Genomic DNA, 14,386 nt, shown 5'->3' with positions numbered 1-14,386 from the left:
GTAAAAAACTCTTGTCTCTTCAGAAATAAGATACAGCACCTGAGAAGATAAAAGGCTTCAAGAATTGATTTGTTGAACAAACGAACTCTTAAAATTAAAAACAGTAGAATTTGCTTTAAAATTACTTTTTAAAAGAAAGGTGGGAAGCTAAGCTTAGAAAAACATCCAGAAAGGGACAAAAATTAAAGACAAAAATTAAAAAGACCAATAAAACAAAGTGTAGTAATTCAGGTGGTCTAAAAACTAAGCAAACGTGGTTTCAAACAAAGGCAAAAAAAGGAACCATTATCCCACAAAAGAGGTGACACATTCAGAGAGTTCATTAAGGGCCAGTACAAAAGAAAAATCTGCAAGGTATATAATTTTCAAAACACAAGGACTATGAAACTAAAAAAAAAATATGATTTTATGTTTTGCTTTCAATTTCCATTATTTTTCTAGATTCCAACCCTTGTATTCTCAAAGTGTTTTCCCACCCAGATTTCTATATCCAGCCAAAGACTTTTAGACACACCAAAAGAATTATTTTCTTAATGTTAAGAGTTACAGAATTGGGAAGAAAACCTGTTATTGTCCTCACAGCTGGAGAAGAGAAATATAAAAAGAATGAGAGAAACCTAAATAAAACCTCTGGTACTGGGTTAGAATTAGAATCATCAGTAGATGGGTATCTGTATATCAAAAGCCAAAAAGTTATGACATTCCAGTAGCAGTGAGTATGTATATGCCCATTCCCTGTTAAATGCCTGACCTGACATGGGTTGAGACAAGACAACTGCTGGGACAGAAAATAAGAAATATTCAAAACACTGATGGAAATAGAGAACACAGAAACTGTGCAGAAAGCGATCCCCATCATTAGCAAAATTTGGAAACATTAAAAAAAAAGTAATGGATTACCCACTCAATAAAATAAATTCATTCTGAAAAGGCAAAAAAAAAAAAAAAATTCAATATGGCCAAAAGTCAATAGCCATTTTGTACTATCACAGTAATAATTAATTAGGTAGGAATTACCAGTGAACACTAACTCTAGGAAGCTCAAGTATAATCCAGAATAAGTGGTTTACAAGCCTCTAATCTTATCTCCTCACAAACTGCTTCTTAGAAGGGATAAACGACAGTCAAGAAACTGGACAGACACAATTCTACCAAGTATCAAAGTAAATGCTAATGGTAACAGGGTAACACATCACTATCTCTAATGTGATGTTTTTAAGGATGTACCAACACATGTTGTATTATTGTCAAAACTGCAGTTGAATGTAATGAGTAAGCAGTGGGAAACTGAGGTACAATGCTTGAATACTGAGCACTGTACATTTTAGGGGACAGACGTGTTCACGCTGAAAATATTCAGTCACAAAAATGTCAGTTTTTCATTTTATTCAAAGTTGGTACAGAAGTGCTAACATTTCCATAAAATAATTACCATACTTGAGTTACAAGACAAAATACCACAGAAAGGAATGTACTTTGCAAGAAATGTAGTTCATCTTAAATTTCCAAATACTTCTGAAGGCTAATGCAGCAGCTGGCAAAGTAACACACAGTACATAAAGAACAGTGTATTTTACAAGGTCAGTAACAAAAACTGACAGCTCGTTAGCAGATTTACCTCTTTCTTTTTTTTTAAACAACAGTAACACTTTTAAAATACATTAAATCAAGGATTATACATGTCTACAATTTTAAAAATCAGATTGTATACAGAAGTTAGAATTATTGTAAATGGTTAATAATTTTAAATCTACAATTTTATTGTTTTCCTTTCAAAGTGGAAATTACCTGGTTTATACCAAATTCTACTTTCTGCTGGCAACTAAAACACTGCACAATGAAATGGACCCAATTAGTCAAACTTTAAAACAAAAAGCTGTGAACAATGAAGGGTAAATTAGAAATCAGTTTACAATAAAAAATTCATTAACAAAATTAATATTCATCAACTTCATTATAATCACATTTGGTCTACAATTACAGAGTGGCTAAAATGATACATGAACACAATACGACTCCCAGTGTACTGACTGGACTTTTACAAAATATCTGAAAGCATAATAGACAGGACACTGGGAAAAATATTCTACAATGTAGACATTTTTAAAAATGCATGAATACTTACATATCAAAATTACTAGATAAAAGCAGCAGTACTCTGCTGACATTTGGCTTAAAAACAAAGGAATGAATGAAGCAATTTCACAGGGTATTATTAGAAAAGGAATTGTTTTTCTTCTTGAAGAAGACTACTAACTTTTGCACAGCAACTATTTTTGATATCCATCTTATCAAAAAAGAAAAAAAAGCACTGAGAAGCCCAACACAGTTCATACTGTGATTGCCAATACAGGTGTGGACATAGAACATGGGACATCCAAGCAAAGAATGAATGGTAAATCCCTGATCTATTGCTGAGCTCTACTGGCAATCTATAAACTGAAGCAGTAATGGCTGGGGAAAGCAGGGTTACAGATTCTATACCATTATCTGACACTAATGTAGTATGTCATTATTAAAAAAAATAAAGCTTTTGCATTTTAACAACCCCACAGAAAAGTCCATGAGCAAAAGACTTGCTGATCTGTTTGCCACTCAAAGTCTGAGATCTCACAGTGAAATTAGAAAATTCTAACTATACATATTTACACTGCTAGGACTACTTTTCACCTAGGTTAATTAAAGCAGTTTTCCATGGAATTATAAATCCAAGAATCTTCTGCCAAAGGAATTTTCAAAAGCATTCTTTCATAGTTTTTATAAACTAATTCAAACTTAAAGGTACAGAATACATATATAGGACTAACAGATTATAACTGCTTTGCGTTTTCACATACTGCTAAGCCAAGGATGCTCTTCAAACTTCTCTAGTTTCCTACATGTCTGGTATTCCTCTCCCCTAACCCCTAAGCCTAAGATTTTACATTCTAAAATAATGTTACAGATAAAAACACTTGGCTAGCTTTGTGCTGGAAAAAGGAATTTCCCTCAAAATGTTCAAACTAACCTATCTAAAACATGTCACATTAGTCTACACCAGCTATAATCTTCATTCTAGACATACGAGATTTGACCAAGCCCACCCCTAAGAACATAAATATACAAAATACAGAAGAATAGGAACAAGGTAGTCACTTTTCTCCTAAGAGCTGTATTTGACATTTGGACAAAGTTCAAAATAGAGTTGTTTATTCACTCTTGGTAAGCATGGATCATTTGGAGGTAAATGAAGTGAGAGGCACAATAAGGGAGCTGCTGGGTAGAAGAAATGCATTTTCATCTTTTGCAAGCACATTCACAGCTTTCCTCTAATCTGGTCTTGAGAATGACGGAACAGGTAAACAATCTTTCATTTAGTGCCATTGTGAAAAGCAAAGTAATTCTTTTTGCATGTGTCTCAAGATTAGTTTGACATTCAGAACACTTGGATCAAATTCTCTACTAAAATGGAACAAAAAACCACATTAAAAAGTGAAAACTCAAAGCATATAATGAAAATAAAGATCACTTTTCCCTCTCACATACAAGCCCTATAAAAACGTGAACGTCTTCACATGTTTTAGAGTACTGTTGATGAGAGGTATTATTTTCACAAGGCAAGATTTTAAAAAAATTCGAAACTCCAATGGCTCTATATAGCTTAGAGCAAAAAGTTATTATGAGTTCTCACCAAAACCTTAAGTCTGTCCTTATTTACTTTCAGTTTGTGGAAATTGGCCCAAAGACTCCATCTTTGCTAGTAATGCCCAAGTACAAAGAAAGTATTCTTGACATTTGTATTCTACCTCCAACAAAGCAGAACAAACTTAGATTATTACCTTGAATTCTTTTTCACTTAGGGCCCATCTATAACTGAGATAATTCATTTTCTAGTTTTTAATACTGTGGTCCTCATAACAACGAAACAAATACGAGGGAGGGGGATATGACTGGCACTTGTCAACTACTAAGAATACTATCAGTTTTGTGCTTTCTATGTGTTGAGACACACACTTCAAAATGATTTTGTGCTTTCTATGGACCATTAAGCTTTTTCTCTGTCACAGAATATGAACTGTTATAGTATCAAACCTACAAGGGAAAATGATAAAATAGAAATATATGACTTGAACATTTTAATTATGAATATAAAAACAAAGATAAAAGATATTTATCAAGTGACTGTTTCCTGAATCTAAAGGCTGCATGTAAAGTATGTAAATACATAGGGTTCCTCTTAAATGTTCATTAGTTGTAACAAAATTTAAGAACTTCAATAAAAAATTTTGTACTTAAAAAAAAGAAAAAAAAAAAAAGGAAAGGTACAAGCTGTTGGTCAATACTGACACCCAGAAGGCACTAATCCAAACACCTAAATTTCAAAAGCTAGTTATACAATGAAATACTGTATCTATTGACCTTTGTTGATTTAAGATTTCAAAAACAGTAAGCCTAATTTCATTTTCTGTTACCAGAAGAAAAAAAGTAAGTTCTTTATGAACATTGATTCTAAAAGTGCAGGGCCATGATGGCAAACCTTTCAATGATAATAAACAGCCATAGGGTTACCCAATGCTGGTCCAGGCTACAATGATAAACTGAAAACCTACCTACTTTTTCTAAAAACAGTCAATAAACACTCCTTTATCTAGCAGCACTAGGGAACAGAGTGATTTCACCGAAGTATCATTAAGTTATGAATATCTACTCAATTTGAGCTGTTGTGAAAATCACCGTAATACGTGCACTGTAATATGCATTCCCCTTACTGGTAACATGCACTGACTGTAACTATCCTGATTGGGGGGTGGGGGTGTTATCTGTCACAGGCAACAGCAAAGTGCTTTTCTCCCTTTCTGAGGACTACAAAACCACTGCCCTTTCAGAAGAATCCCAAACCTTGTTTGCTCTTCAGCTCCTTCTCTTCAATGCTGTAAGTAACCAAATTCAAGTGTTGTTACACACGGTAAGGTTACTAGATTAAGTCGACAGCCACAAATGATTTATGATAATCCCCTGAAAAGTAAAGTGCATGACACAAATATACCAAATCCTTTCTGTTCAATTCTAAGTAAAAAGACTAATGGTTACATTGTTGGTTATCAACAAATAGGGTACACACCCCAACCTTCTTAAAGAGTTGAAACAAAAATACAAATTACATCAATTTCACAACATTTCTTTAAAGGTGCTCAATAGTTTAGTCCCAACACTGGTAGGGGAGAAGTTTAAATAAAAATATTCTTATGACCAAGTGACTAAATAATGGTGTGGGACTTAGACCTGGCTCATTCTCTACTAGGAATCCAAGTAGCTGAGCAGCTACACTATTCCAAACACAGACACAACCCTAATGAGAAGGGTCTGTAACCCAAGTTAAACCAACAAACCCAGTAATCTAAATAAAGATTTATCCAGTCTTACTTACTACCAGTACCTACCAACTGACAAGTTTCAATTTTTGACCTTTATTTGCTAAAAGAACAAGACAGTTTGGGCAATCAAATAAACTACTGCCTCTCTGCAGTCTGATCCCACCTTCATTTCAAAGGGACTCAAATTTTCACTATCACTTTCTAATTTTTGAAAATGATGTTTTGAGAATAAAAAGCTGATTAACTATTTGTTTCTATTATTAACCAACACAAATCTGAGGAAATTACCCTCAAAAATTAACATTTTTAGTCAACAGAAATTTAGTATATTTAAACATAACTATTATTCAATGACTTGCTATTCTGATCTAAGTCCTTAATTTGGGAGCAAAGCAGCAGTTTAAAATATTAAGACAATATGCCTGAAAATGAAATAAGCCAACCAAAAAAAAAAAAAGGAAAACTAAGAATTTGATAGTAATGCTGATATTTGTTGTTGTTGTTTTCATCGTTTTCTTTTATTGTTTTTGATTGCTTCTTGATTTTTCAATGTTTTCCCCTTTAAAAGAAAAGGAGAAAAATCATAATAATAATAAAAAAAGAATTTGGTAGTACTGAAAGAGTAAGAATAAAACAACGTGAGAGGAGACACAAAGACCAGCATTTGAATGTTAGGACACACACATATACAGCAATATGTCCCATTTATAAAGTCTGCTGGGGCTAATATCAACAATAGTTTTAAGCACCTTAGTACCTAGCTTATAAGAAATTTTAAGGATACTAAAACCCAAGTGTTTTTCCTACTAAATTTTAAGTATCACACATAAGTCATTTTAACCTTTAAAGTTAATAAATTTGTACCTTATAATACATAAAATTAAGTTATCGAGCTAGATCTTACTCCCTGATACCCTTATTTACATGGGGAGTGGTTCGACACATTCCCAATGGGCTGGACAGGGCCATATGGAGCTGTAAAACTCCCTGTTGGGCAGCACTGAGCCATGACAGTGGTACAAGTCAACGAAAACATGTTAAAACTAGCTGATAGCCAAGATGCTTTGGGTTCCAGAATCAAATGAATATGCTTTTACATCTCTAGAACTAAGCTAACGTTTGTCCTCTACCAACTTGTTCTCATCGGCATCACCTAAGTTCTAATCAGCATCTAAACATTTTACTTATTTCTTAGGAAAGTTTTATCCTGGCAAGGCTCTGCAATTACATAATTTAACAAGAATGCTCTCATAATACCTTCTTAACTCAAACCCAGGGAATGGTGAGGTGTCACTGCTAGTTACCCATGTGGGTCCTTTCCTGTCATGCCTCAGATAGAGGGAATAAAGCATGAAGGAATCAAGTAAACCTAATACTGCCAGATAAGAACATTGAAGGACCTAACCTTTTAATGACCAATAACATAGAGCAGTGATGGTGGCTTTTAGAGCTTCCAATGATACAGAGAAGCCTGCTATAACTCACATGCCATAGGTTCGCCACCCTGAAACAGGTCACTTTCTTGGTGAAAAAGAATGAGAACCCACAGGCTCCTCAAGATGGTTTTCAAAGAAGGGGAAAGCTGTACACTTGAATACAGGAATAAAAAGTCATGGATTGCTAACGTAGAAACAAAGACAAGACTTTAGGTAAGAGAACTGGGCAATAACCCCCCCCCCCACTAATTCTTACAATGGCAAGCTTCATAGAATGATAAATCTCTGGTTATTTTTTGAGATGGAGTCCCTAAGAGCTAAGGCTACAGGACCCTCCACTGCATGCAAAAAGACAACTCATCATTTGAGTCAAGAGAAAAGGAAGCCCTAGAGATTTGAATCTATTGCCTTGGGCCAAAAAACAAACTACTTCCATTGTGTGATGCTCTCTAAAGACAAAAATGATAACCTCCCCAGGCAAGAACAGCTAAAGAAGGAAGTTTGGCTCAGCTGGGTACTCTTTTGCAATGAACAGGAGCTAGGAGGTCCCACAAAAGAGTCAAGAACCATGCTGCAAACCAGTGTACTTAGCCTTTCTCATCAGATCCAAAGGCAAGAAAGACTGCCTTTGAGAAACAAAAATCTAGGAGTTGGGAAACATTCACAGGTGAAGATTTTTCTCCACCTTTAAAGATTAGTACCCTCACCTCATCTCATTATGACTGCTAGCCACTAGGTTAGTTAATTATCACTCTTGGTCAATTCTAAAACTTAGCTTGAACAAATATAAAAATATACGTTAGTGTCTATAGAGATCAATGTCACCTATAAAGTATGAACATTTTTCTAGCTTAAAGACAGTCCATATACCATTCCAGGCACAATCATTCTAATGAAATATACACTGAAATGAGTCTCCTGAAATGAAGCTGCCATCAGCAATTCACATACCTATTGAAGCACATTATCTATTAATGGGAAGTCATAAGTACGGCAAGCTTCAGGGAATTCAGTCTAAATAAAGTAATGTTTATACTGGCAAGAATAAACAATTATATTGGAAATACTAACAGTCATTCCTTATTTACAGACATCAGTACTCTAAACTTGACCTACTTTTTATATATACACCGAGACACAAGATGGATACATTTTATATATCTTACTAAGACAATGGCGGAGAGAAGGGGGACACTAATAATCTAACCTATTAAGACACAACATTAAATAAAGAGATAAACATCCATAAATACTTCCTATTTACTTATGCTGTAAAAACAAGGAAGAGTGCCCAACGGAAGACTGCTGAGTTACACAGCACTATGTTTAGAGACAAAGCAAACGTTAATTCCTACAACTTAATGCCAATTTTGAAAACCTTAGATTCTATTACTTATAAGTTGTCTTGAAGGAAGAATATTTCCTTTGGGAAAACAGCACAAAGCCATGACAAAACAAATGGTTTGTCAGACATATCTGGACAAACACTGAGTTTAGATTTGGTGAACAAGCATCTGTTCTTCCCAGTTACAGCCTCAACTTCTACACAAAAAGGTGGTCCCTATCTTTTACCCCCTAGATCGTAAACCTCATGAAATTGGGGAGAAAATAAAACCTTACAAGGCACTCTAAAGCTCTTCAGAAATACATGCTATTCACACATGAATTACTTTTCATCTACCTACTCAGTCCATGACAAAGCCTCCTGAAGATGGGAAGACCTTATTCTCTACCTGATAATTTCTAAAATCAACTTTGGACTAATTAAATCTACCATAAATAGGTTTACAAACTATGAAAAAATCTGAAGTCACCAGGGCTGAGTTTCAAATCAGAATCTACAAAAGTTTCTATCTATAAAAGTAATTTGCCCTAAAACAAGCTTAATAAAAATCATGCAATTTAAAATGTATCAGTTTAAAGAAAGTAGATACACAATTAGCTTTCTTCATCTTTCATGGAGGACACACTAGTGTTGACACAGAATTACATCATCTGTAGAGGATTCTCTCTAGCATTTTTTGTATCCTGTGCTCACTAAAAAGCAGCAGCTTGTGAAGATTCCCACCCATGATGCTGCAACTGGGACCAAGCTGTGTCAAGATAAAATTTCCCAAGTCCTGTAATACCCTCCAAAGCACACTACTAAACCCAAGTTTTGTTCATGGCACCTCTTAAACATGCTACCCATTATACAAAAATGACTACCAGTGGCAAGCATGCACTCTGAGATTTCTGTTACTGATGGCCAGTTTGCACTGAAACACCCTCACGCCTTAAGATACTATATAACAAAGATGTAGAGGCTGTGTACAAATGGGGGGGGGGGGTCAAGAACAATGTAATCGAGAATGCAGTATGATTCTACAACTACAATTCTCCTCTAAAACCTCAATCTTAATATATCATTATCTAATCAAGCAGGGTAACCTAGCACACAAAAGCACTGTCAAATTTTCTTTAAGATGTTTGAATATATCTTCCAACTAAATCCATTTGGGAAAGCTAATAAAGAATGTCACCAAATTATGAGGGGGAAAAAAAAAAGCCAGAAAACTGGTAGAGTATGATTATTCTTCTGTTCAGCACTGGTTAACCAAACACTGCTATGGACCTAGTAATTGCTAAAACTACATTTTTAAAAAAATTCTTAATTTGGTCAGTCAGAAAGTATGGGGATCATCAGCAACATTTCACTTCCCCCCATAGTAATTTTATAATAAAATTATGACATTATAGGCTGACTTGGTCATTTTGAGTACAGTTCCCTTGAGCTTCAATGAATGAGGGGGTAGTGACTACACACTAGGAAAAAATTTATCCTTCCAACATTACACATATGGATGGTACAAAAATACCTACAGGCAAGTATTCCACCTTTCTTTTTGGCAATCAGAATCCAGATTCATGCTAACAAAATTAACCTTGCAACCAGTTCATCCTGAAATGAGTACAAGCATATTAGATTTTCAGTACATAACTGATTGTACAATATCTCAGACTTCGTTTTTCTTTAATGGTAATAGAAATTACAGAGACAGAAAAAACTTAGAAATAAGCAAATCTTTTACCTCAGCATGAGGCCTACCAAAACTTGGCAGTGCAGACAATATACCTTATTTGTGATACCTTAACATATATTCTGCTCTAAGTGATCTATGAGAATAATTGGTCTCTTCTTACTTTGGTATGGAAAAATTTAAACCACATTGTTGCACTGTTCAGTCTGTTTTGCTTCATTTAAGTTGAAGATTTACTTTTATCCATCTCTGGGAAAATAAAAGTCTTGCAAATAGATGATTTTCTGCTAAGTAAAATTTGGCTAAAAACCTACTGCGTAAACAATGCCTGAGAGATGCAACAGTTACATAATTTTTTCCAAAGACCAGTACTTTTTTAAGTTAAGTATCTCACCATATCCTTAAGTTCATAAGGAGAAATAAACAAACATGAAAATTCCAAGTGAACACACAGCAAAAAGTCCAATATTTAGTATTATTTTAACTTTTGGAGTTTCTTCTAACATTTGTAAACAAACAGCCTCTTCCTCCATCAGGTCTCTGAGACTCCTCTTGCTGAGGCTCTTACTTTTAAAGCCACAAAACCAGTCTATGAATTTCCAGTACTGGCTGCCAGTGTCTCTTTCTTTCTTTCTTTCTTTCTCACCCATTAGAGCTGCTTGCCCATTGGAATAAGCATCTACTGGTGTCTCTGCCTCTGAATGACCCAAGGAAGCCACCGGGTTGCCTTCTTCTCTGCAGGTCACCAACAGATTAATATCTTCAGGCTGCAAGCCCTTTAAGCTGTCTTCAGATTTCCCATTGGGAATGACATGGTTAACCGCCTCTCTGTTCTCACTGCACCTGAGAATGCTCTTCTCTTGCATTTTATATAATTCATCTTTCTGAGAGCAACTCTCTTTCGTCACCACATTCTTCTTCGACCAAAAGGTGGTGGTACGAATCTGTTCCTTTGTAGGAGGCGGTGTGCAGAGGCTAACGATTACAGTAATGAGTCCTGTCACCCAGAACAAAGCTGTGGCCACATACATATAATGGACATCTTTGATAAAGGCCGGCCTGTTATCAGGTTGGTCACACTCTGGGGCACGGTAGGTAAAGGCCAGAATCAAACGGACTGCTCCAAGAACAAAGCCAGCCATTCCACCATAGAAAGCCCCTTGTTCATTGCAGCGCTTCCAGAAAATTGCCAGAAGGAACAGGGCTGCCACTGGAGGTGTCAGGTAATCTGCCACCTCCTGAATATAAAGGTACATCTGGCCTCCTTGCATCTCCACGATGATTGGCACCCATGCTATGCTGATCACTACCATAAAAGCCACAAATATCCTCCCAACAATCATTAGTTCCCGGGAACTTGCACTCTTTCGGATGAGTTTGTACACATCGAGGGTGAATATGGTACTGGCGCTGTTAAAGATAGAGTCCAAGTCACTCATCAGAGCCGCAATCATCACTGCCATCATCAATCCCCGAAGCCCCACAGGAACCAGCTTCATCACCAGGCGCGGGTAAGCAATATTGGAGCACCCAGCTCTGCTTCCACACACTTTCATGCAGTGTTCTGGGTTGATACAAGCTATATCATCAACAAACAGTATCCTGGAAATCATTCCTGGGACAACTATGATAAACATTGGCAGAAGCTTCAAGAAGCCAGCCATGAGAGTAGAGCCTTTGGCATGAGCAATGTTTTTGGCTGCTAGGACCCTCTGGACGATGACTTGGTCAGCACACCAATACCATACTGAGGCCGGCGTCTGCCCGAGAATGAATCCAGGCCATGGAACATCTTCATCTGTTGGATCCCGTAACATTTTTAGGGCTTCCTCCTTAGGGTGGACATTACAAGAATTTGTGTTGGAAAGGTTGTACGTCAACAAGATGGAAGAGACATTGGGCGAGGCCAACATGTACCTTCTCTTAACTTCCTCAAACCCGCCAATTTCCATCATGCTAATAATCATAAGTGTGAGTGCCCCAATAATCATAAGCAGGGCCTGCAGAGTGTCTGTGTAGATCACTGCAACAAGGCCTCCGGTGACAGTCAGTAAAGCAGTCATGCCAATGAGCAGGATGACAGACACATAAAGGTTCCAACCCAAAGACTCCTGGATAAAGAGGGCACCCGAATACAAATCCACTGAGAGTTTGGTGAAGATATAAAGAATCAGAGACAAGGCTGCAAAATAGACCTGAATCCTATGGCCACCAAATCGCTTGGACAAATATTCAGGCATGGTGTACACCCCCGATCGGATGTAAATTGGGATGAACACCCATCCCAGAAGTTGCAAAAGCAGTAAGGCATTGAACTCCCAGGCGCCCACTGCAAATCCACTTGCAGCTCCAGATCCTGCCAGCCCAATGAAGTGCTCACTCCCAATATTGCTCACAAACAGAGAGGCACCAATTGCTACCCAGGTCATAGAGCGCCCCGCCAAAAAGTATCCACTCACGGTGCTTCTATTAGATTTCCACATGGCAAAAAAACCAATGCACATGACCAGGATAAAATACAGGGCCACTATGGCAATGTCTGCTGTCTCCAATACAGCCCTCATTCTGGTAACTTCTGAATAAAATGTCCAAATGACAGAAGTGTCCAACTTTTCTTACTTATTAGTCACCCCAGTCAAGTTTTGTAAACCATACGTGAACTGGACTACACAGAGCAACACAGCAGGTCAAAGTCTTTGTCCTTTGGTTTGCTGTCTTGATGGTGGTGATAAACTTTGAAGGAGACAGTTAAATTTTCCTCCGCTTCTTAATTGGGTTTGAGCTTAGCTCGTACTCTTAATCCACTCTCCACAAGACCATCAGCATTTACTCAGGTGCTGGAGGAGAAATTCTGAGTTGCAGCTAAGTCTAGTGAAGCCTACTGTACCAACCCTGCAAGGCAGCAAAGACAAAAGACAAAGATTGAATTAGAGGAGGGTCTCACCAAGTGATGAGGAAACTTTCAGTCAAACAAACAGCGGCGCAACAGACATTAAAAAAAATTTTAAAATACACTTTAGTTCCAGAGCAAAGACTAATCTATACTCTTGCAGCTGATACTTAAAAAATCAGGAAGCATATCATTTTGAACTAAAAACTCATCAACTTCAGAATTCAGTGGTGTAACTTTCTTCAGCCACTGTCCACCATGAGCATCCTGTCTTGTCTTACTGTGGCGGTTTCAGTTTGGAACAGGCATGGAGATCTTAAAAGTTGCTAAAGGAAATAGGCGTATTCATAATGGCACCAAAAAAACCCTTCAAGTACTAAGAATCCTACAGATTATTTGGGTTAACTTTACAGCCATGAGGGTCCTGGAGGGAACAAACAGCAGACATTCTCTAGGTGTTAGCGTCTATCCCCAGATCATAGGTACACAGAAAAACAAATACTGTCCCAAATCTATTTGCTAGAAACCTGCCCTAAATTCCTACTGTAAATGTACAATTGTTACACAGTGACCTAAAACTTACAAGACGCCTAATGGAAACAAGATTTTTCACACAAAAAAACTAGAAACATACAACTTATAAAATCATCCTAAGACTTCTGTTACTGAGGGGTTGAAAAAAAAAAACAAACTTTAAAAAAGGTAATTTCCTTTCCTTCAGGCGTTACTTCCAAGAGAACCTCTGAGAAAAGCACTGACTCAGGTATAACGTTGTTGAGCATTTTTTCCTTTTAATTCAAATGACAGAAAAAGTAAGGTGAGAAAGAAGTAGTTATCTAGATTATTTTATCTTCCAAATCTGAATAACCCAGACATTTGTCCACCACTAGAAAAATCATCTTCAGTAAGTCTATGGTATTTTTCAGTCCTGGATTAAGATAATCATTATGCAAAACAGACATTTAAATTTACCTAAAACCATTTTCACCAATTTAATGGTTTTCCTCCTGATGAAGAAACAAGACCTAATTCCTCAAAGTTAATTATAATTGCAGCTAACAGGTAGATCAGTAAGACAAATATTATCCAACCTAATGCCTCTACATGTTATTCTAAATAATTTGAAACAATTTTAGTGTCTTTATATCCCTGAGAAACCTGTTGTTTTCTGGTAAATGTAGGTGGTTTTTTTTTTAAATGAACAATAAATGTTAAATCCCACAGGTGACACTAAAGCCACCTTTCTCAAAACTGTTCAAAATAGATTGTAGTGCCAAAATATATATATATAAATACAATTCTCACTGACCATAAGCTAAACATAATGCCTCAACACGATGCTCGATCAAATTAGGTTACTAGACCTAATTCATAAAGCTGTCTAGATAAAAATGTCAATCCCATTTTTATCCCTTTTCTAAACACAAAGCACTACAATAATTATGCTATGAAGTGATTAAAATCCTATTTTCTCAAAGTTAAGAGTCAATGGCTGACATCAATAAAATTGCCAAAGGCAAAAAATTAAGAATTTGTATCACATTACATTTGTCAAATCCTGAAACTGGTCATATCAATGCCTTTCCCACACCCAAAAGCTTTTAAAGTTTTAAAGAAATGCTCTGAAATGACTCACAAATAACCAGTCAGTATTTTAACAAGATCTCACATGAGTAATAAACGTGT

The 14,386-nt window shown here is 36.4% G+C and overlaps 2 protein-coding genes across 3 annotated transcripts in view; both read right to left on the bottom strand.

Moving 5' to 3' along the window:
- Mrps6 (mitochondrial ribosomal protein S6) overlaps positions 1-14,386 on the bottom strand; it is a 70,191-nt gene that overhangs the window by 33,538 nt on the left and 22,267 nt on the right. The window lies entirely within an intron of this gene.
- The window catches only part of Slc5a3 (solute carrier family 5 member 3), a 31,731-nt gene continuing 18,716 nt past the window's right edge, over positions 1,372-14,386 (bottom strand). For both annotated transcript variants that reach the window (XM_063224446.1, XM_063224445.1), the window contains exon 2: positions 1,372-12,702. In XM_063224446.1, the coding sequence (XP_063080516.1) occupies positions 10,218-12,374 (2,157 nt within the window). In that variant the 5' untranslated portion in view covers positions 12,375-12,702 and the 3' untranslated portion in view covers positions 1,372-10,217. The remainder of the gene's footprint in view (positions 12,703-14,386) is intronic.

This window comes from Cavia porcellus, unplaced genomic scaffold (genome assembly GCF_034190915.1).
Source record: "Cavia porcellus strain 051 isolate PalLab524CR breed Dunkin Hartley unplaced genomic scaffold, mCavPor4.1 scaffold_15, whole genome shotgun sequence".
NCBI lineage: Eukaryota > Metazoa > Chordata > Mammalia > Rodentia > Caviidae > Cavia > Cavia porcellus.
Note: the sequence above shows the minus strand (reverse complement) of the source record. Positions and strands in the feature narration are given on the sequence as shown.